Source organism: Nicotiana tomentosiformis, chromosome 8 (assembly GCF_000390325.3).
Source record: "Nicotiana tomentosiformis chromosome 8, ASM39032v3, whole genome shotgun sequence".
Taxonomy (NCBI): Eukaryota; Viridiplantae; Streptophyta; class Magnoliopsida; order Solanales; family Solanaceae; genus Nicotiana; species Nicotiana tomentosiformis.
In genome coordinates, this window is record NC_090819.1 from 41,285,696 (window position 1) to 41,309,373 (window position 23,678).

The window sequence follows — 23,678 nt, forward strand, 5'->3', positions numbered from 1 at the left end:
AACTAAAATAATAAAATTTAGTTCTTTATAAACACTTGATATTCTATTCATAAGATATCTCGTGTAATATAGCAAAGCGTTCAGATACTTCATATAACTTTATATATATGACATGAACCAAACTCAAACCAAATACCCAATCAATCTATACTTCTTGGTCATAGATGTAGTCAAAGCACCCAAAGTAACTTGACCAATCCAGTGTGGATCCCACACCCACACCCAAATCATGTCAGGTCGACACAAATGCCACAGGGATTGTGAAGGGTCTGAGCATTGAACCAGTTTTGTGCTCTCACTGAAGCATCTTGGTTCTCTTCGTCAAAAAAAAAAAAAAAACTGAAGCATCTTGGTTCTATTAATTATGCTATATCCTTGTCTTATTTGTCACACGCAATGTGCAGCCTGATATGCAGTCGAAATTGCAAAAAGAAGGGGCAGAATCTGAGCAATTTTGGGAGATATTGAGTGGAAAATCTGAATATCCTAGTGAGAAGATTGGACGGGATGCTGAAAGCGATCCTCATTTGTTCTCGTGCACCTTCTCAAAAGGTAAGGATTCTCACTTTCTTTTTGTTTTTATTTTCGGAATCTTTTACTTAAAGAATAGATCAACATTTTTGCACTAATATGGTTCTTTGCTTTTAATAGTTCAACTAATTTAATTTTCTTCACTTCTCCATTTCTTGGCTACTGGAATTTGACTTGATCTCCAGGGGATCTAAAGGTGAGTGTTCGGATGGACTGTTCTTTTTATCCCTCAAATCTTCTTAGACTTTTGCAGTTTGTTGTTTTGCCTAATTACCTCTTGAGAGAGGAGGGGAAGTGATAAAATACAAAGGTCACAAGATACACACTGTATCCTATAACAAGTAGCTTGTGTATATAGTAGATAGTTATTAGACACCTGAAGTGACGAAGTGTGGATGCCCACTTATCATCAAGTCAACACTAACGGAAAAATTCTAGACTTCATTTTGACTTGATTCTCTTATAACTTGTCCAATGTGACAACTTACCTCTGTATTACAGGTGACAGAGATCTACAATTTCAACCAAGATGATTTGATGACAGAAGATATTTTTATCCTTGATTGTCATTCGGATATTTATGTTTGGGTTGGCCAGCTGGTAGAGTACAAGAATAAAATGCAGGCTTTATCCATTGGTGAGGTATGCCTTCAACATTTTATCAAGGAAGTTCTTTCATTAGTAAGGTGATTATGAACTACTAAATATTAACTTCCGCATTTATTTGTTGGCGAGGTTTACTTTAGGTTGTTAATCTGAGTCTTCAGAAAATTGGATTGAGCATATTATAGGATTATCCTGGTATGTGCTATGCAGATAGGGCAGGCCTTGTTTGAATTCCTTGAATGACTGGAATCTTTAAGGGATAAAGAACAACACTTTTCCGGCGTAATCTAGTTTTTCCGACGTCCTTTTTAGAGTCTTTAATTTTAATCATCCTCCAGTGATTAATCTTAAAAACTTTTCTAGTTCATTATGGGTGATAATAGGATTTATTTTACAGCCGGGCTCAAATCGTATGACATTACAAGGCTTGAATCAAGAGCAGAAACTTGGTTCGAATGGGTGGAAAGGAGCCGTAATCTCATGCGTAGATCAACCTTCAGCTGGAAAACTATGGAATGGTTGTGCTTTGTCTATCAAGAAGCCTCAAAAGATGCTGGCACGTTTGTAAGGAAATGGCAGCTAAAGGAGCAATACTCAACGTTTTACAGCTCCAGGAAATACAACAAGTTCGGAAGATTTATTAGCATTGTTACTGTTCAAGGTGACAACAGAGTAGTAACCATTATTCCAGAAGCTACATTTAATGCGGGATGGAATGAAATCGCATTCAAGATCAAGAACTTCATTAATGCTAATAAAAGGTCATTTATTACAAATGGTCCCAAGAAGGCAGACCCAAAAATTCCCTATGCTTCCTCTGTTAAAGTCAGCAAATGGCAGTCAAGGGAGTGCGATGATGTCCACGCTACACATGGTCCCAACAATAGAATATTAATCTCCGATGGTGAGGTCAACACAGATGAGGGGTTGCTGAGCAGGTGCATTGTTGGAAGTTTTGACGAGGGCTTGGATGAAAAACCAACGCTTGCCGACATCCGGCGATGGTCAGTGAACACTTGGAAGAAAGCTTTTGGTGTCGATGTATACGAAATGGCCGGACACAATTTTCTCTTTCAATTTCCCAACAAATACATGGCAGAACACATCCTTAAAGGGAATGGAGGTGGAAGCGAGCAAAAATTCAGCTGGAATGGTGGTCGCCGATGGCCGGCTGCTGCTCAACCAACCCAAAAAGGGATTGGACATGGATTAAAGCTATGGGTCTCCCAATGCATTTCTGGACTGAGAAAATCTTCAAAGCCATTGGAGATCTTTGTGGAGGTTGGCTAGAAACTGAGGAAGAAACTTCCTTAAAGAATCATCTCAAATGGGCAAGGATTAAAATTAGAGGTGATGGGGAGAAGGCACCGAAGGAAGTGGTAATAGTTGACAAAGGAATAAGCTTCACTATTCCGATCTGGTGTGAATCTCCGACGAGGGTGGCTACTGGATAAGACGATGATGTGAGAAGAAAGCTGTGTAATGACCGCTGGTCATTAAAACCCTATCATGAAAAGGCGTGCAGGGGTTTTAATGACAGGGTCGGTCACGTGGGTACATCAAATAATGTGCCAATTTCAAAATATGATAAAGTGGAAGGGCCAAGTGTAGAGGCCCAAAACCTACTTTTCAGAAGAGGACTCTGCGCTCTTTTTTAAATGAGGCCCAATTTCTTTTTTCGGCCCAGATTACTACACCTCACTGGAAAATAGCAGACCCATTAGTCGATGAAATAGAGGCAATCTCTCTCTCCCCTCTTAACAGTGCTCTATCTTCTGAAGTAAAAAAGAACGAAGAAAGAGAAATCCCTCTCACTCACACAGGAGGCTGAGCAACAGGCACATCACGAAGATGGTGATAATTATGAGGATGCCATGACTAATATTGACGGCGAGGGTATTCTAATTGATGGGGTGGGAGGCAGCAACGACATGCAAGTGACAGTGCAAATTGAACCTGAAAACTGGGCAATCGAGGAAGCTGAACCTCTCAAGATGCAATTGCAAAGTGACGATTTAGAAGGGGAGATGGACGCAACCTTATGGGTTCATCAGAATGTAATTAAGCTCAGCAAACAATTTGGGGTTGATTTCCAGGGATGCGAAGAGGATGCCTTTGCTTTATTCAAGAAGATTGACAGATGCAGGCAAGCGAAGAGGCAAGAACCAGAACCAGTAAATACGGTGACTCCTAAAAAGAAAGGCAGCCAGGAGTTAAAGGGCCTGGTATTTGACATGAAGTTCAAAAGTTCTGGGACAAGGAATAGGGGGAAAGAAATCTCAATCATTGATCAATGAATGTGAAAATCATTTCATGGAACGTGAAGGGACTGAATCACAGGAATAAGAGAAGGGTGATCAGAAGCTTGATCCTTAACTGAAAAGCTGATGTATTCTGTTTTCAAGAAACGAATATAGAAGGGGATATAAAAGGGATTGTCAAAGAAATTTGGGGGGTCAGGGGTAGTAAATACGGGCAATTGGAGGCTAGTGGCACTAGAGGTGGTATTCTAATGTTATGGGATAGTAAAGTTTGGAAAGGGGAGGTAGTAACCATGGGTGCTCATTCATTGACTTGCGAAGTTGAGTTGCATTCTCAAGACTTTAATTGGCACATGACAGGAGTTTATGCTCTTAATTGCATCAGAGAAAGAAGGGAAGTGTGGTGGGAAATAGGGGGTACTAGAGGTCTGTTCACAGGGCCTTGGGTAGTTGCCGGTGATTTTAACACAGTCAGATTTCCCTCTGAAAAGAGGAATTGCAGCAGAATAACCAAAGCTATGACTGAGTTTTTTAATTTCATTGAAGACATGGACTTGGTTGATCTTCCATTAGAAGGGGGCATCTATACATGGGCTAGAGGGAACAGTGGAGACCATCTCAAAAATTGACAGGATCCTGGTATCGATGGAGTGGAATGAGTATTTTAAAAACATCAAACAAGAAACTCTTCCTAGAGTTTGTTCTGATCACACACCCTTAATGTTACAGTGTGGCATCTGGGATCACAGTAAATCCTACTTCAAGTTCGAAAACTGGTGGTTGGAGACTGAAGGTTTTTCTGACAGAGTCCAGAATTGGTGGACATCCTTCATCTTTGAAGGAAGACCGGATTACATCCTTGCTTGCAAACTAAAAGCCTTAAAAAGTAAATTGAGAGAATGGAGCTTGAATAGCTATGGCAACCTGGAGAGGGGGAAAAATCTCATACTGACCCAAATAGCTGAGTTGGATGCTATCCAACAACAGAGGAACCTTAATGAGGAGGTGATGGCCAGGAGAACAAATCTCTCCATCGAATTTGAAGAATTTGCTACAAAGGAGGAAATTGCTTGGAGGCAAAGATCAAGGGTTTTATGGCTCAAACAAGGAGACAGGAACACCAAGTTCTTCCAAAGAACTGCCAATGCACATAAAAGATTCAACAACATCAGCAAATTAAAGGTAAATGGGGAGAGTATTGAAGAACGAGCTGAGATAAAAAGGGAGATTATCGACTTCTATCAGAAACTGTACTCTGAAACAGAAGTATGGAGACCTACCTGTAATATGAACAATTGCCCATCTATTTCTGAAGCTGAAGTACAGACATTGCAAAATGTTTTCGAGGAGAATGAAGTTTTAGAATGCTTAAAGACTTGTGCAATAGACAAAGCTCCGGGACCGGATGGGTACACTATGGGTTTTTTCATCAAATGCTGGGACGTGGTGAAATCAGACATAATGGCTACTATTCAAAACTTTCCCAGGAGTTCTTTGAAAAGAGCTTCAATGCCACTTATGTGGCATTGATACCTAAGAAGTGTGGTGCCAATGAGCTAAGGGACTTTAGGCCTATCAGCCTCATAGGCAGCATTTATAAACTGATCTCCAGGTTACTCACTGAAAGATTGAAAAGGGTGATGCACAAGTTGGTAGACTCACAGCAAATGGCATTTATAAAAGGGAGACAAATCACAGATGCAGTTTTGATCGCAAATGAATGTGTAGATTCCAGACTCAAGGAGAAGAGGCCAGGAATTATGTGCAAGTTAGATATTGAAAAGGTATTTGACCATGTCAACTGGGAATTTTTGCTAGGAACTCTCCAGAAGATGGGTTTTGGTAGGAAATGGGTCAACTGGATCAGATTCTGTATAAGCACTGTCAAGTTCTCCATCCTGATCAATGGAGCCCCTGAAGGCTTTTTTCCTTCGGAAAGGGGATTGAGACAGGGAGATCCCTTATCCCCTTTCTTGTTCATTCTTCCTATGGAAGGGCTAAACAATATGTTAAGAACAGCACAGGGCAATGGATGGATTAAGGGCTTCAATGTGGCAAGAAACCAAATTGACAGACTGGAGGTTACTCACCTTCAATATGCAGATGATACCCTCATTTTTTGTGATGCTGATGCGACCCAAGTAAAGTATCTAAGAGTGATCCTCATAATTTTCGAAGCCATCTCTGGGCTCCATATCAACTGGAGGAAAAGCCATATTTTTCCAGTCAATGAGATCTAATATTCAGCTGCTGACAGGAATTCTGGGAGGTGAAATTGGTTTTATCCCAACCATTTATTTGGGGATGCCTTTGGGTGCTAAAAGCAAATTCAAGGATATGTGGAATGGAGTCCTGGAAAAATGTGAGAAAAAGCTAGCAAGATGGAAATCTAACTACATTTCTTAGAGTGATAGATTGGTCCTCATTAACTCTGTGCTAGATGCCCTTCCCACATATGCTGTCCCTTTTTCCTATACCTGCCAATGTAGAGAAAAGACCGGACACCTTGAAAAGAAACTTCCTCTGACATGGAAACAAAGAGAAGAAGGGCTTTCACCTAGTCAAATGGAAAACATTGACCCTCAACAAAAAGAAGGGAGGTCTGGGGGTCAGGAACTTGGGGGTCAGGAACTTGAGATTGCAGAATAAAAGCCTTTTGATGAAGTGGCTTTGGAGGTTTACCAGGGAGGATCAAGCTTTGTGGAGCAAGGTAATAAAGGCTAAATATGAAAAGGAACGATTCTGGATGACTAAGCAGGTAAACAATGCTTATGGTACCAGCTTGTGGAGAACTATAAGGAACTTGTGGACAAATTTTGCTGTCAAGCTTCAATTCAAAGTAAGAGATGGAAGGAAAACTCTTTTTTGGGAAGATAACTGGTTAGGAATTGGTTGTCTTATGAATCTTTTTCCAGACATTTATGCCCTGAATCAACAACATAGAGCTACAGTACATGAACTCCGGGGTACACAGACATGGAATCTCACCTTCAGAAGACCTTTACATGATTGGGAGTTGCCCAGAATTACAGATTTCTTTAACACTCTGGAGCTATGTAATGGACTGCAGGAGGGAGATGATACACTTAGTTGGAGCCAAAACAGCAGTGGGGTGTACACAGTCAGTTCAGCCTATAAGTACCTAAACCAAGATGGTGGACAAGTCAATCTATGGCCTTGGAAACACATATGGAGGGTAAAGATACCATACAAAGTGGCATGTTTTTCTTGGCTGGTAGTTAGAGAAGCAGTTTTAACACATGATAACCTGAGGAGAAGGGGAATGTCAATCTGCTCGAGGTGTTACTTATGTGGCCAAGAGGTAGAGACAATCAGCCACCTGTTTCTACATTGTAGAGTGACTAGTCAGTTGTGGGACTTATTCATCAACCTCAGAGGCATTTGATGGTCAATGCCAGGAAGAACATCTGAACTATTGTCAAGCTGGAATGAAGGGGGGAAGTGCACTGTTTCCAACAAAGACAGATGGAAAATTGTCCCTGCAACTATTTGGTGGACAATATGGAAGGAGAGGAACGCAAGATGTTTTGAGGATTCAACTAGTTCTATTCAGAAAATTAAAATGAATTGTATTCTTCTTTTTTGTTTTTGGTGTAAAGCAGAATATAGTGACGACTTAGAGTCAATTCTACAGGTCCTAGATTCCTTGTAAGAAGAGCAAGGATTGTAATAGGGAGCTTTGTAGGCTTTTGTAAACTCTCTCTTTTGGCTTCCAACATTTCCTTTGTGCTGAAGATTGATTAATACAAATATACATGTTACATTGTAAAAAAAAAACCTCAGTTAGTTCTGATGGAGTACCAAAATTAAGTTTTGTTCTTTGTTGCAATTTAAGAAGAATGTCGAGGGAGCTTAGATGATGAAACTCTCTGCTGTTGAAGAGTCCATGAGTTGTAATTTCGCAATGCATCGTAGCAAGATAAATTTGCAATTCAAATGATTTTTTTTAATTCAAAATAATAAAAGCAAATTAGCTAAGGGATTTGTGACAGGATATATGGAAGTCAAGAAAATGGTTCAATAGCAAAAGTAACCTATAATCGTTTGATCTAACAAGAGAGGATGAGCGTAGTAAGAAAACAAACTTTCATCACTCGACACTGCTTCTTTGAGTAAACAAAAGAGAAAAAAGGGAGCCTCAAGGAAAATATTTTAGTGATTGAATCGTGGTAGTAAATAGCAACTGAAAGTGCAGAATTGAGACAAACTACTTTTTTTTGATAAGGTAAGATTTTATTGATAAAGTAGTACCAAGATGGTACAAACTAGTACATCACTCATACAGAAGCCAAAAAGAAGCAAACTACTACATCCTTCTTCCTAATAATTCCAGAAAATTCATATACTGACCAAGATACACTAGCAGGCTGCTTTTACACCAAAAGTAAAGATTACGTAAACATCTATTTTTAGATCTAGAAATATGTTCCTTTCCCCCTCAAAGCATGCCATGTTCCTCTCTAGCCAAATAGTCCGAAAGATACAAAGAGGAATAGTCTTCTGTATCAGCTTGATCTCTCTAGGTATCACTTGATACTGCGGACTTAGCATTAGATCCTTAACAGACTTTGGCATCACCCATGAGACACCAAAAATGTTTGAAAACAAATTCCAACATTGTCTTGAAAATCTAAAAACCCTTAGCATAAAGATTATTTTAAGGGTAAAAGATAGTTACGAGACCCCCAAAAAAAAAGCAAAACGAAAACCCAGACTTGTGGTAGTTACAAGGACCCAATAATATTCCACTATAGACTCTACATCCTCTACAAGAGCTTCTTTACACCAAAAGTGAAACAAAAATATACAATTCGTCTTGATCTTCTGTTCAGTGTTAGCTCTATCTTCAAAGCACCTTGAATTTCTCTCCAACCATATTGACCACCAAATACATGCTGGGATCAACCTCCACCATTGCTTCTGCCTCAGTAGAATACCCGAGTCATTCCAGCAAGCTAACATATCTGCAGTTGTCCTAGGTATTGCGCATTTCACACCTTTCATATTCATGAATAGATACCACAGCCTGCTGGTTACTTTGCAATGTAAAAAGAGGTGACTGTTTGTTTCAATCTCTTTTCCACACAAGAAACATTTGGAACACATAGGCATTCCTCTACTCATTAAACAGTCATGAGTTAGGACAACCTCTTTGACGACAAGCCAACAAAAGCAAGCCACTTTAAAAGGGATTTTCACCTTCCAGCTGTGCTTCCAGTGTCATGTCCCATTGTTCATGTGACCAGAACTATTCAAGATTCCATATGCTGACTTTACAACATATACTCCTCCGCTGTTTCTTTACCATATAAGTCTGTCCTATTCTTCTGTGATGCCCTTAAAACCATCCAACAATTTGTAGAATTCAATCACTCTGGTAACCTCCCAGTCATTGAAGAACCTTCTGAAAGTAACATTCTTTCCACCCCTGCATACTCCATACCTCAGCCACAGTAGCTTGGGGTTGCTGTACTTAAGTGAACAAATCTGGAAAAACCTCTTTAAGAGATCCATTTCCAATCCAATCATCGTTCCAGAAAGAAGTTTTATTGCCATTGCCCACTTTGATACTGACATTGCTGATAAATCCTGACCATAAATTTCTAATTGACTTCCATACACTTACACCATAGGATCCAGAAGCTCCTGCTGTACGCCACCTCCCATCTGTCCCATATTTTTTACTGATAACCTTCCTCCATAAAGCTTGATCCTCCAGAGAAAATCTCCATAGCCACTTCATAAGTAAACTCTTGTTATGTTGTCTCAAATTTCTGATGCCCAAACCTCCATCCCTCTTGCTTTTAAGCAAAGTGCTCCATTTTACCAAATTGTAGGCCTTCTTCTCCTTGTTCCCTTGCCATATGAATTTCCTCCTTAAAGCATCCACCCTTTTCTCAATTTTTATAGGAAGTGGGAAAAGAGACATCATGTAAGTAGGAAGAGCATCTAGCACGCTATTGACTAAAGTAATCCTCCCTCCCAAAGAAATATAATTTCCTTTCCATGTAGCAAGTTTCTTTTCACACCTCTCCAGCACCTCATTCCATAACTCCTGAGATCTATTTTTTGCTCCCAATGGCATCCCCAGATATGTAGTTGGGAGATTTCCCACTTGACAACCTAGAACCCCCGCCAATCTTTGAAGGTTGGTGACCTCATTAACTTTGTACACCAGTGACTTACTCCAGCTGACATGTAACCCTGAGACAGCTTCAAAGACAGATAAGTTCACAGAACACCAAAGAATCATAAGCATAAAGCAGATGAGTAATCTCCAGATTGCTACCGACATTATTCACTACTTTGAAACTCCTTATCCACCCCTCCTTGTTTGCCTTCTTAATCATACTATTCAGTCCTTCCATTACAATTATAAAAAGGAAAGGAGACAAAGGGTCTCCTTGCCTTAGCTCTCTATGTGGAGAAAAGAAACCCTCTGGAGAACCATTAACTAGAATAGAAAACTTTACAATGCTGATGCAAAAACCTATCCACTTGCTTCCAAAGCCCATATTCTTCAGAGTTTTCAGCAGATAGTTCCAATTAGTATGGTCATATGCCTTCTCAATATCCAATTTGCCAAGGATTCCAGGGATCTTACCCTTTTTTTTTTTTTTTGGATAATGACCAGGGATCTTACTTTTAACCCTGGAATCAACACATTCGTTTGCTATTAGAGCTGCATCCTCTCTTTTGTAAATTGTTTTGAGTTAAACATGCCTCCCAGGTTGCAATCCATCCAAAGCAAGCTACCTTGAAAGGAGCTTTTGTCCTCCAAATCATCTTCCATGGCCAATTATCATCCCTTTGACCTGTTTGCTTAGTCAATACACTGTAGCAATTACTTACTGATTATATTTTATATTTACTAGCTGTCCAAACCAGAGAGTCCCTCTTACTTTGATCAATGTTAGCTGATCCCAGTTGCTGAAGTAGTTGACTGAACTCCTCTACCTCCCGATCATTCAAGTTCCTTCTGAACTCAATTTGCCAACCTGAATCTGAACGGGAACCAACAACATTACCATCCTTATTGATTGAGCAGTTAAACAGACTAGGTAATCTAGTCTTCAGACACTCTTCCCCAACCCATACCTCTGTCCACAATCTGATATTTCTCCATTTTCCAGCTCCAGTTTAATGTATTGATTAAATTCTTCCCATAATCTACTTATGCCCTTCCTGCGGTTAGCCCTTCCAAACTTCCCCTCTTGAATTCCTCCGGACTAAAGGTATTCTTAAACCATCATTCTTGCCATAAATAGCATTGATAAGTATCTTCTAAGCTTCAGTTCCATCTAAGTTATATCTCCAAATCCATTTGAAAAGCATGCCCTTGTTGTGAAGCTTCAGATTTCTCACTCCCAGTCCACCATCCTTCTTTTCCTTTAGAACCACCTGCCAGTTAACCAGATGTATTTTCCTTTTTGCTTTCATTACCCTCCCATAAAAACTGATTTCTCAAAGAGTTCATTTTCTTCTCCACTGCTGCAGGCATAACAAACAAGGACATCAAATACATAGGCATTCCATCTAGCACACTATTTATAAGAGTAAGTCTTCCTCCAAAAGAAAGAACTGCTTCTTCCATGAAACAAGTTTCTTAGCACACCTATCCAGTACCCCTTGCCAGGTTTTTTGATCATTTCTTCTTGCCCCAAGTGGAAGCCCAGGGTATACAGTAGGAAATTTCTCCACCTTACATCCCAGAATATCAGCTAACTCCTCAATGCATTCATCTACATTAATACTGAAGATACTGCTCTTTGCCAAATTGAATTTGAGGCCTGTGACCAGGGGCGTATTTATGAATTGTAGCATGGGGCACGTGAACCCATGCTCCTTTCTCTATACTAGATATAATAATGTTATATTTCTTAAAAATTTCTTAAACATACATGTGTGCACCCAAGCTCAAAGAGTCATATGGTTTAATGATTATTTGGTGCACCTTTTCAAGTGAAGTTAGAGAGGTTCAAATCTCAATTTGTAGGCACGTCTAGTGCCCCTTCTTGTGTTTTAATTAGGTATTTTTTTTCTTTCTTTTTTATATTTGGTTTATTCATTCAAAATCCTCAAATCTAATACATAGAAATCCTTAAATCTTCCTTTATCGTCGCAAAATTTTATATAATTAAAATTAATACCAGTGGATGATGTAGCATGGTTAAATGATTCCATCATTTTCCATCATTTTTTGTATGAAGTATAGGTATATATGTTAAAAATCACTAAAATTGCAAGAAAAAATTTAATCTTAACCTATAATTTCTGAATAATAACGAATTCACGGTAAGATTCTAAAGGTTGAACCCGTCAAATATATTCTAGATTCACCTTTTGTAATAGTGCACCCATCTTCATGGAATCCTGGATCCACCCCTGCCTGTGACTGCTTCAAAAGACAAAAGAACCGTTCTAAGATAAAGCAGTTGCTGCTTTTCTGCCTCACATAAAAGAAGAGTGTCATCTGCATATAGAATATGAGATATTGTCACACTTTCATCTTCATTTCTTCCAAATTTCATTGCCTTTATCCACCCCAGACTCTCTGCTTCCTTATCATCAAGCTAAGAGCTTCCATTATTTTACCAAAGTAAACAGATAAGGAGATAGAGGATCACCTTGTCTCAATCCTCTTTGAGACTTAAAGAAACCTTGTGGACTAACCATTAATCAAAAACAGAAAATCTGACTGTGGACAAACAATATTTGTTCCAGTCAATCCACTTGTCCCCAAAATTCATATGTTTCAGGATGTTTAACAAGCATGACCACTTGACATGGTAATATGCCTTCTCAAGGTCAAGCTTGCGGACAACTCTTTTCTTCAACTTTACCAGCCGCTCAACACTTCCATTTGCAGTCAGGGATGCATCTACTATTTGTCTTCCTCTAATAAATGCATTCTGGTTGGCTGAAATTAGTTTATAAATTACTAGCTTGAGCCTCTCAGCTAACAGCTTAGCAATAATTTTATAAACATTTCCCAACAAGCTAATGGGCATGAAATCTTTCATCTCGACTGCTCCCTTCTTTTTTGGAGTTAATGCAATAAAAATAGCATTTAGGCTTTTAACAAAGGTACCTCTATGATGAAATGGTTCCGGTCTTCCAAACATCATTCTTCACAATATTCCAACATTTCTGAAAGAAGTTATAGATTAAAACCATCTGGGCCAGGATTAGGGTTTATTCCCTTTCAGTTTTTTCATGTTAAGGTAAACAACTGCTGCTTCTGGTTATAGTTCAGCCCTAGCAGAAATCAGAGTTGCATATTTGTGGTGGTAAATCAAGAAGACAAAAAATGGACAAAAGCATGTTAGGTGATTTGGATAATCTTCTTGAAGCAGACAAGCTTAAAATGGCTTCTATGATTGACCAACTCCAAATCCGTGACAGGTGATTTTGCTGCTTTGAATCCACAGAGAGTCTCAGAGCTGAGAGAGACGAGTCATGAGTACTTTGTTTTTAGGTATTTCAAAGTTTTTGTACTCAAAAGAATGATTAATAGAAGAAATTTTTCTTTTTTTTCTTAGCCATCTTCGAATCTGTCCTTGGTCTTTCCGACGACTTTTGCCACCGGAGAAACTGAGTTTTTTCCCGATCATCTCCTGTGATCGAGTACAAACTAGTTTACAATAGCATTATAGAGAACATAATTTATTTCAGGGCGGGGGACACAACATACGACATCACAGAGAATCAAACAGCATCAGAAACTTGGTTTGAATGGGTGGAGAGAAGAAACCAGCTGCTTAGAAGAATGACCTTAAGTGGGAAGGCACTTTCATGAGTTAGTGAAGTGCTGCAGAAAGCGTCAAGGAGAAGGGGAAACACGTACAACAGATGGAACATCAGAGACAATATCACCACCTTTTATTGCACACAAAAATACAACATATATGGCAGATTTATCAGCCTTATAGCAGTGCATGGAACTAACCGATCAGTCATTATTATCCCAGAAAAAGGCCTTTAATGTGGGATGGGGAGAGCTAGCTATTAAAATAAAGAATTTCATGAATAGAAGAGCAGTTATTACAGATCCACAGTTGCCTTTATTACAAAACACCTATGCTCATACAACTCGTGAATGCAAATGGTCCAAAATGAATGGGGCCTAGATGATCAATCAAACTAAGCAGGGCATTATTAAAATACACGAGACAAAAATCTCGGATGATAATCTCTTGAGCAGGTGTGTGGTTGGTAGATTCTCCAAGGAGCTTGACGAAATTCCCACTAGAAACGAAGTCCGAAAATGGATCAGCAACAAGTGGATCAATGCTATTGGGGTATACGAGTTGAATGGATGTCAGTTCCTGTTCGAGTTTCCAACCAGATGAATGGCAGAACAAGTATTAGAAGGCACATGGAGATGGGGGAAAACAATATTGAATCTAAAATGGTGGACTCCAATGACGGCTTATGTTCCTGCAGAAATTAAGCCTGCTTGGGTTTGGGTCAGGATACTTGGCCTTCCTCTACATCTCTGGTCTGCTGACACCATGAAAGCCATTGGTAACAAATGCGGAGGTTGGATCGAGACAGAAGAGGAAACAGAACTAAAAAACCACCTCCGTTGGGCTCGTATCAAAGTCAAAGGGCCACCAGCCGAAGGAAGTCGAGGTGGAGAACGATGGCTTAATCTTCCAATTGCCGTTGTGGAGCGAACATCCGGTGGCAGTTAAAACCCAGCGGATATCGATGAATGATGTTGATGGCACAAAGACCTTAAAAGGTCACTCTAGGTCTGCTGTAGGCCTGTAGCTGGGACTGACAGGGCAGAGCACATGCAGGCCAAAAAGTCTCCTATAATTCAAAAAAAGGACAGCTGTATCACTCCATCTGTTGAAGCGGGGCAAACTTCTGGGCTTGGAGGAAATAAGTAAAAGGAGAGCAAACTATTGGGCCTCCCTCAAGGGGCCCAAATATTAAAAGAGTTGATAGTCCAGTAACTCTTGATATTATTCCACTTGCTTTTGTGGAAGACCCAAAATATTTTGATAACATTTTATATGCATCTGATGAAGGCCCATCTCCAGCTGGACCAAGACCTGATCCACTAGGTCTTGAAATTGAAGCGAACTCATCGCTCTTATCAATCTGTTCGATGACTTCAAAGTTAACGCCCGCTGAATACGTATCTAAGGGGGAAAGCTCATCACAACCTGTCCAAATTCAGAGCTCTATTCATGGGACACAACTCGATGATTATGTTACTAACCGGGAAGAGGAATTATGTTTGGAGAATCAACTGGTACAAGTACATAATCAATACCAGCCTCTACTGTATGATGGCACACATTGTTGGGAGAGAGAAGAGGTCATACCTTTAGACATACAAAATTAGATGGCGGAAGAAGATGGATCCTTATGGGTACATAAGAATGTTATCAAGATGAGCAAACAATATCATGAAATTGACAAAAGAAAACTGGAGAACAGAGTAGAGGAGACACTTACAATCTGTGATACACCAAAGCCAAAAATCAATAGAGAAGTTAAGAACCTGGAAATTGAGATGAAGTTCAAGGAGAGTGGATCGAGGAGGGGTTGGGGGGGGGGGACAACATCACTGTTATCCAATGAAGGTCAAAATTATATCGTGGAATGTTAGGGGATTGAATAAGAGGAGAAAAAAAAGGGTTGTGAAAGCACTTGTTCATAAATGGAATGCTGATGTCTATTGCTTACAAGAAACAAAGCTGGAAAGGGACATGACGAGGGAAGTTAAACAATTATGGGGGAGAAGATGGATCGATTGGGTTTGTCTAGAGTCTAACGAGAGAAGTGGGGGGATTTTACTACTGTGGGACAAGAGGGTTTGGGAAGGGTCAGTAGAAGGTTACGGGACACAGAGCATATCTTGCAAACTATCCTCTGTTTCTCAAAACTTTACATGGTTTATCACAGGGGTGTACGGATCAAATAGCAGAAAAGAAAGGCAAGATCTTTGGTGGGAATTAGTAGCTTTCAGGGGGTTATGCGAGGGTCCATGGGTGGTTTGTGGCGATTTAACACCACCGGATACACACAAGAAAGGAGAAGTAGGGGGAGATATAATAGTGCTATGTAGGAGTTCTCGGACTTAATAGGGGAACTGGAACTGATTGATCTTCCACTGGCAGGAGGTATTTATACATGGTACAAAGGAAATAATCATATTGCAGCGTCAAGAAAATAGACAGATTCTTGGTATCAATTGAATGAGATGAAGAATTTAGCAACATCAAGCAGTCCTTATTGCCTAGGCTAGACTTTGATCATCTACCTGTCCTGCTGCAATGTGGAGAACGGGAGAAGAAAAAATCTTACTTCAAATTCGAAAACTGGTGGCTGGAAGTAGAAGGTTTCTATGAGATGGTTAATGGGTGGTGGAGCTCTTTTGATGTCACAGGTGCACCAGACTACATTTTAGCTGTTAAGCTAAAAATGTTGAAAGGGAAACTAAAAGAGTGGAATCTTAACAACTATGACAGTTTGGAGAACCGGAAAACAGAAATTTTGAATGAAGTTCAAAACCTAGATAGGTCACAGGAGCAGAGGAACTTGACTAAAGATGAACTTGTTCTCAAGACAAGCTTAGAGATGGAGTTTGAGGAGATGTCAAAGTTTGAGGAGATTGCTTGGAGGCAAAGGTCCAGAATACTATGGCTAAAAGAGGGAGATAGGAACACAAGATTCTTTCACAGAATGGAAAATTCACATAAGAGAGCCAACAACTTGGACGAACTTGAGATCAATGGAGAGCAGGTTTCTGACCCTGAGGTCATCAAAGATGAAATTCTGCAGTATTACACCAACCTCTATACTGAAACTGAGACATGGAGACCAGGTTTCAACTATCTTGACTGCCCAAAATTGACTGATGAGGAGGCTATATGTTTACAAAGACCTTTTGAGGAAGAGGAAGTTGTGGCTGCTATTAGAATTTGTGCCTATTAGAATTTGTGCCTCTGACAAGGTACCAGGGCATGATGGCTACTCTATGGGATTCTTTCAGAATTTCTGGGCAATAGTGAAGGAAGACATCATGAAAGCTATTGAGAATTTTCATTCAAAGGAATTCTTTTCAAAGGAATTCTTTCAAAAAAGCATTAATGCAACTTACATTGCACTTATTCCAAAGAAGGAGCCAAGGAACTGAAAGACTTCAGACCTATCAACAAATGGCATTTATCATGGGAAGATAGATTGTAGATGTAGCTCTAATAGCAAATGAATGTGTGGATTCTAGACAGAAGGGGCAAAAACCTGGAATCCTATGTAAACTTGATTTAGAGAAGGCTTTTGATCATGTCAATTGGAACTTTCTAATCAAAATAATGAAGGACATGGCATTCGGGAGCAAATGGCTAAAATGGATATTGTTCTGCATTAGCTCTGTCAGGTTTTCTATTTTGATTAATGGCTCACCTGAAGGTTTCTTTCCCTCGCACAGAGGCCTTAGGCAAGGTGACCCTCTCTCTCCCTTTTTGTTTATCTCAGTCATGGAAGGTCTAAATTGTATGATAAAAAGGGCAAAGACAAATGGTTGGATTAAGGGATTCAAGGTATCCAACAAACCTGACTGTGCGATGGATATTTCCCATTCGCTATACGCAGATGACTCTTGATTTTGTGTGACGCTGAGGTTGATCAACTGAGGCACATCAGACTGATCTTAACTGTGTTTGAAGCAACTTCTGGACTCCATGTCAATTGGACGAAAAGTCAGTTTTTCCCCATTAATGTGGTGCCTAATATGCACATATTAGTTGGAACTCTGGCTTGTGAAATTGACAGCCTGCCAACTACCTACCTAGGTATGACTTTGGGGGCTAAACATAAAGCATTGGAGATATGGGATGGGGTAATTGAAAGAAGTGAAAAGAGATTGGCCAAGTGGAAAACTCAATATCTTTCGCTTGGTGGCAGAGTGGTGCTAGTAACAGTGTGTTAGACTCTATACCAACATATGTGATGTCTCTGTTCCCTTTACTAGCTAAGGTGGAAAAGAGAATGGATACTATCAGAAGAAATTTTATCTGGCAAGGTAACAAGGAAACAAAAGCTTTTCACCTAGTGAAGTGGAAGAATGTCATCTCAAGCAAAGTTAATGGTGGCTTGGGCATCAGAAATCTGAGACTACATAATAGAAGCTTACTATTTAAGTGGCTCTGGAGATACAACCATGAGCAGCAGGCTTTGTGGAGAAAAGTAATAGAAGCCAAATATGGTCAAGACTCCCAATGGTACACGAAGAGAGTTACTTCCTCCTATGGGGTTAGTAACTGGAAGGCAATTAGGAATCTGTGGCCTAGTTTCTTCCAGAACACTGAAGTCAAGCTAGGAAATGGTAGGAAGGCTGCTTTTTGGGATGACAACTGGATAGGACATGGTCCTCTAAAAGACCAATATCATGATCTATATTTGTTAGCTTCAAATCCTCATGCCAAGGTGGAAGAAATAAGGGGACAACAGGGCTGTAATTTGAACTTTCGAAGACTGTTGAATGATTGGGAAGTGGATAGAGTTGCTACATTGATAAACCAAATTGACCAACTGCAAGGTCTCTCAGATTGTGAGGACTCTTTGGTATGGAAGGGGTCAAGCACCAGATATTTCTCGGTGAATTATGCTTACAAAAGCCTAATGGGCAATGCTCATTCTCATAGGAGTTGGCCTTGGAAACAAATTTGGAAGGTAAATGCACCCACAAAGGTGCTATGCTTTGTATGGTTGGTGGCCAGAAAAGCTTGCTTGACTGATGAAAAACTTGAGAGAAGGGGATATCAACTGACCTCCAGATGCTATCTCTGTGGAAGGGAAGCAAAAGACAACTCCCACCTGTTTCTTCACTGTGTTGTTACCTCTCAACTGTGGCACATGTTTCTAAGTATTGTCAGAATGAACTGGGTCATGCCAAAAGATACATCCGACCTCTTGAGATGTTGGGCTGGTGTGACAGGTGGAGTCAGACAGAAGAAATGGTGGCAGAAGATCCCAGCCTGCATTTGGTGGTCAGTCTGGAACGAGAGGAACTCCAGATGTTTTGAGGATGTTAGCAACTCCATTCAGAAAATCAAAATGAACTGTTTAGTACTTTTTCTTTTTTGGTGTAAAGAATGCCCTGTGAATGATAGCGACTCCATACTAGCATTTTCAACTCGTAAAAGGAGCTCCATTAGCTTTTCTTCAACATCAACTTATTTTATCCCAAGTTGCTTGCTGACTTTTAGCATGTTCCTTTTCGCCCACCTTGAAGCTTCAATTTGATTGAGTGGAAGAAATAAGGCCTTTACAAGTATAAAGTTGGGCATCTTGAAAAAGATAGAATGTGAATTGAGAAATAGCTGGAGAATGTGACATTGAAAGAGCTCTTCCCAGATTTGTTCAGCCTTGTCTTTTATAAAAAATACACTATGGCAGACTGCTACCCACACTCTGAATGGTTAAATGATCCGGAGGACCGAGCGCTTCCAAAGTAGCTTGTTTTGGTTGGACTGCAGCACATGGTGCTTGTCTGAAACAAGATAGTATGTGGAAAAAAAGCCAAAAAGAGAAGAAAAAAGAGAAAAGAAAAAGATTAGGCCTCAAAATCTGCAGTTGATGTTTTCTTTGTGAAGATTCCACTGGATCAATCGGCCACCTCCTATTATATTGCATGCAGAATTGGTAAATTTGAATAACATTTTTCATATGTTTGGAGTTCAGTTGGTGATGTCAGAAGACTTGATGTACTCAACAAGTGGTTGGGAGAAGAATTAGCTATGATTTAGAGACAAATCTGGAAATGATTTTGTTATGTATCATTTGGAAAATTTGGATAGAAAAGAAATAGCAAGTGTTTTGAGGGGAAAAAGGACTACATTTCTTTTGTGCAGTTTAGATGTCTTTGAAATTTTAGGCTTTTGCTTTAGGATGAATGAGGTAAATGATATAGCACATATTATGGACTCCTTAGATTCTTTCAATCTATAAGACAGGTCAAGTCCACACTAATCTTTTAGCATACCCTTGGGTACTTATTGCCAAAAAAGTACATCGTGGAAAGAAAAGAAAGAAGACTGGCTGTTCAGTCTCATGTATCGTTTAAATAAAACTTGTCAAAGAAATTTCATGTGTGATAACTAAGTGTTATCTGTTCCTTTAAATGTGTGCTTTGCAATTTAAACATTGATTAAGAAAAGAGCAGGAAAGAGAGTCGTGTCAAGAGCTACTTCCTTGAATGATTGCAGGGAGCCCCGACGTGAGGACTTCCAAATAGAGAACTGGAACATAGTTTCTAGTTTGGGACCATTTGGTTCAAGGACTAGGTATTTAGGGATTGAAATACGGAACTGGTTGTTTGGTTAATGATAATTTTGAGATTGTTATGTGATGAAATATTTACAAGGACTGTTGTGCAGTTGTACTACCGAAGTCAAGAATTAACTGTCACAGTATTGCTGATACACGTCTTATTCCATGTCTATCGAGTATAAAGTAAAACATAGATTCCCGTATACGTTATACAGGAGATCAAGCACTAAATTATTAATGCAGTGTGCTAGTAATCCAAAGTTTATACCAGAAATCAAACAATGCATAATGCTGAGTTTTATACGTAGATTACTTTTTATAGTGCAATCAAGTGAGCCCTTAGTGTCTAGCAGGGTGACATGATGGTCCCAAAAGGGTAAGAGAAATATCAAAGCTCAAAAGACTTTTGCGGAAAGGCCAAAACTAGGTGGATGTCTAAAACATGTTCGAGTGTCCAAGTAGTGTCACACGAGCATTCGTGTAGGATTTTAGTAAGAACCAAACGCCCATCTTAAATTTTGGTAATCTGGATCCTAGGTTGTTCTTTACTCTTCTTATGTAAGTAGCTTATTAGTATACAAAACAAAGGATGTACTGATATTCCAATGTAATTGTGACATCATCACCTGTTCAACATATTTTTCCAGTAGTTGCTATAGGCATTTTTCTCATGTATAGGGTCAGATTTTATATTTTTAAATATTAAGGATGAACCCCTTTCCATTCTCCTTGATAGAGATGTGTAAAGTGAAGTTACATGCTTAGCTATTTCGTTTAGAACATGTAACCCATGTTCAAGAATAGGTTTTTTTTTGTTTTGATAGCTAACCCTTGTTACTGAAATTCCTTGACATTTAAACAGCAGAGTGATTCACTAAATAACTCACAAAACCCCCATCATCGCCAGCATTCTTCATCTATGCTTTCTTTCTACACCAAAAGAGTTAATTATCTCTTACTTTTGTGGACTCCCTCTTGCCTCAGCACCCAAGTTCCAATCTTTCAAGACATGTAGTCTTCTTTTTCTTGAATTCCTCTGTGAATACAAGATTAACTGGATAATGCCGTTTCCCTGGGAAGTATAAGATACCAATTCTTCAGAAACCTAAACACTATGAAGTGCTAAAGCATAAAGTTTATAGCTGCACAGTTTAACAAAACCAAAATTGAAGTTGTGATCTCATGGTTTGTTAATTTTTTTTTCTAATATGACATTATCTTTGATCAATTCCATCAGAAATTCCTGGAATATGATTTTCTTATGGAGAAACTATCTCACCAAGCTCCAATATATATTGTTATGGAAGGGAGTGAACCGTCTTTCTTCACTCGTCATTTCAGTTGGGACTCCATTAAATCTGCTGTAAGTGCCTTCATGATGTTTGCATATGATTTCTGACACTAATTTTTACTAATAGAGAACACTTGGCAGATGCATGGGAACTCATTCCAAAGAAAGCTCACACTAGTGAAGAATGGGGGCCCTCCACCAATGGATGTAAGTCTTCCTATGTACTTGCTGTCTTTCATTTCCTGGAACTACAGAGGTAATGGATTACTATACGTTTGATTGTCCATGTTTGTTTTATTTTCTTCTTTTACCATCTGGCACTTTGTTCGTTCAATATGACACTTTGTTCGTTGATTTATCCTTTCAAATTTGTTGTTGGGATTGCAAAAGTCAAAGCTGTTTTATCATTCTTATAAGATACGACTTATAGAATACAAACTTTATTTCAAAGTCTACTTGAAGAGATGGCCTTTTCCCTTTATATACATATATTTCTGGAAATAGAATCATCTTGCTCTTAGGCGCTTCCATGTGATTTTGGTGTCTTGTTTCTTCCCTGTATAGACTGCTGTCCCTTTCTAACTTTTAGCTTTTGGGTGAGTTCTTTGAGTTGTTGTTGCCCTTCATGTAATGACTCCTCTATCTTCGTACTGATTTTTCTAACTTTGCATGCATTGCTTTATCAGAAACCTAAAAGGAGAACACCTGTGTCATATGGTGGAAGGTCTGCTGCCCCTGAGAAGTCACAGCGATCGAGGAGCGTATCTTTCAGCCCTGACCGAGTTCGTGTTAGGGGCAGGTCTCCTGCTTTTAACGCACTGGCAGCTACTTTTGAGAACCCAAATGCTAGAAATCTATCTACGCCTCCACCAATGGTGAGAAAGCTTTATCCAAAATCTGTGACTCCAGATTCAGCAAAATTGGCACCCAGATCAGCAGCTATTGCAGCATTAACAGCAAGTTTTGATAAACCTTTACCCGCCAAGGACGTCATAATACCTCGCTCCATCAAAGGTACAGTCTCTTCATCTTGGAACTAACAGCTTCGGTTCTCCATATGAGAAAACTAAAACTCTTCAAATGATGAAGGGATCCCTGAGGCACCAAAATTGAACACTGAAACCCTCAAATCAAGTCCTCAGGCCAACTCAAAGGAGAACTCAGTTAATAGTACAACAGAGGAGGCTCCTAAACCTAAACCAGAAACAATTCAGGAAGATGTGAAAGAGGGTGAAACTGAAGATGAGGAAGGACTTCCGATCTATCCTTATGACCGGCTTAAAACAACAGCAGCAGATCCTGTTACTGAAATTGATGTAACTAAGCGAGAGGTGCGTCTTCAGAAAGCTCCATTTGGAGGATAGTACATGATGCTTTTTTTGATTTTACTATGATCCCCTTTTTTTTTTCCTTCCCTGCAGACTTACTTGTCTTCAGAAGAGTTCAGAGAGAAATTTGGGATGGCTAAGGATGCTTTCTACAAGTTACCCAAGTGGAAACAGAATAAGCTAAAAATGGCACTCCAGTTGTTCTGAGTGCATCCAGGCCTACTCTCTCCCAGGTTGCTGCAGCATAGACTGCGGATAGAAGAAAACATACTTAGAGAATTTTACAACCCTTCTCTATCAATTTTCGCCCATTCCAATTGCTTCCAGTTTTCTATAATTGACTCATACAGCAACAAGGGACCAATTTCAACAGTGTTGAGGGACAGCGCCAGTGTACTTTTAGCTGCTACTGGTCCTATGTTTCGGAAATGAACAGGACTGAGGATCCCTTCTTTACTTCCAGTGATATTTTTGGGGGTTTCTTCCTGCTAATTTATTACAAGTTAGTTGCTTGATTCTTTTTTTTTTGTTGTGAGTTTACATTTTTTCACGCATCCTATTTCTTTTTCAATTTTTTTTTTGTGTTGGTTTTAGCCATCATTGATTTAATAGAAAACCTGGAGGTTTGCAAATGAAAACTCATTAGGCTGTGACGCGAGGTTGTGTACAGTGTGTAACCACTCCACTTGTTATTTGTTTAGTAAATGGAAGTCTTGATTGGTTTTCCCTATTTCCTAGTTTCTCTGCAGTGTTGGACTTCTTTAATTTCTGCAAGTCTGGCTGTTGATTCTTTTTCCCATTTAATAACAATCAAATCTTCACTCTGTTAAAATTTTGTGAATTTCATCAATAAGTATATAATAGTGGTAGATGCGAACTGTCTCAAATTGACAGAGAAAAAACAAGGACAACCAGCTGAAGGAAACAGAAAAATTTAATGTTAAACTAAGTTCTTCAAAAGCATATCTTTTCGCTTGCTATTCATTTTTAAATTTTACACAAGGCAAAAGGCTACATTAAATCAATCATAAGAATCTCAGCTAGGTTCACAGCAGCTTGTGAGGAGCACAACAGCTTCTCCAAGTTTTTCTCCGTGGCTATTCACCTGCATTATTTGTATCTGATAATATTCCTCTTGTGCTTATAAAAGAACAAAAAATGTCTTTCTTTTTTATATATCAAATATACCACTAGACACTGCCTAGTGGCTAATATTATTAATAACATCAAAATCCAAATAATGTCTTACACTTTATAAAAAATAAATAGAACTTGCGAAAATAACTAAGGCTAGTATCAATTTCGAGCTACTACGTAACTCAAACTTGACATTACAGCTATCTAAGC

The 23,678-nt window shown here is 39.3% G+C and overlaps 1 protein-coding gene across 4 annotated transcripts in view; it reads left to right on the forward strand.

The window, feature by feature from the left end:
• The window catches only part of LOC104115316 (villin-4), a 40,079-nt gene extending 17,018 nt beyond the window's left edge, over nucleotides 1-23,061 (forward strand). For all 4 annotated transcript variants that reach the window (XM_009625911.4, XM_009625910.4, XM_009625912.4 and 1 more), the window contains 8 exons: nucleotides 405-552; nucleotides 717-727; nucleotides 1,033-1,173; nucleotides 20,950-21,075; nucleotides 21,145-21,210; nucleotides 21,690-22,017; nucleotides 22,093-22,334; nucleotides 22,425-23,061. In XM_009625911.4, the coding sequence (XP_009624206.1) occupies nucleotides 405-552; nucleotides 717-727; nucleotides 1,033-1,173; nucleotides 20,950-21,075; nucleotides 21,145-21,210; nucleotides 21,690-22,017; nucleotides 22,093-22,334; nucleotides 22,425-22,538 (1,176 nt within the window). In that variant the 3' untranslated portion in view covers nucleotides 22,539-23,061. The remainder of the gene's footprint in view (nucleotides 1-404; nucleotides 553-716; nucleotides 728-1,032; nucleotides 1,174-20,949; nucleotides 21,076-21,144; nucleotides 21,211-21,689; nucleotides 22,018-22,092; nucleotides 22,335-22,424) is intronic.
• Nucleotides 23,062-23,678: the final 617 nt, after the last annotated feature.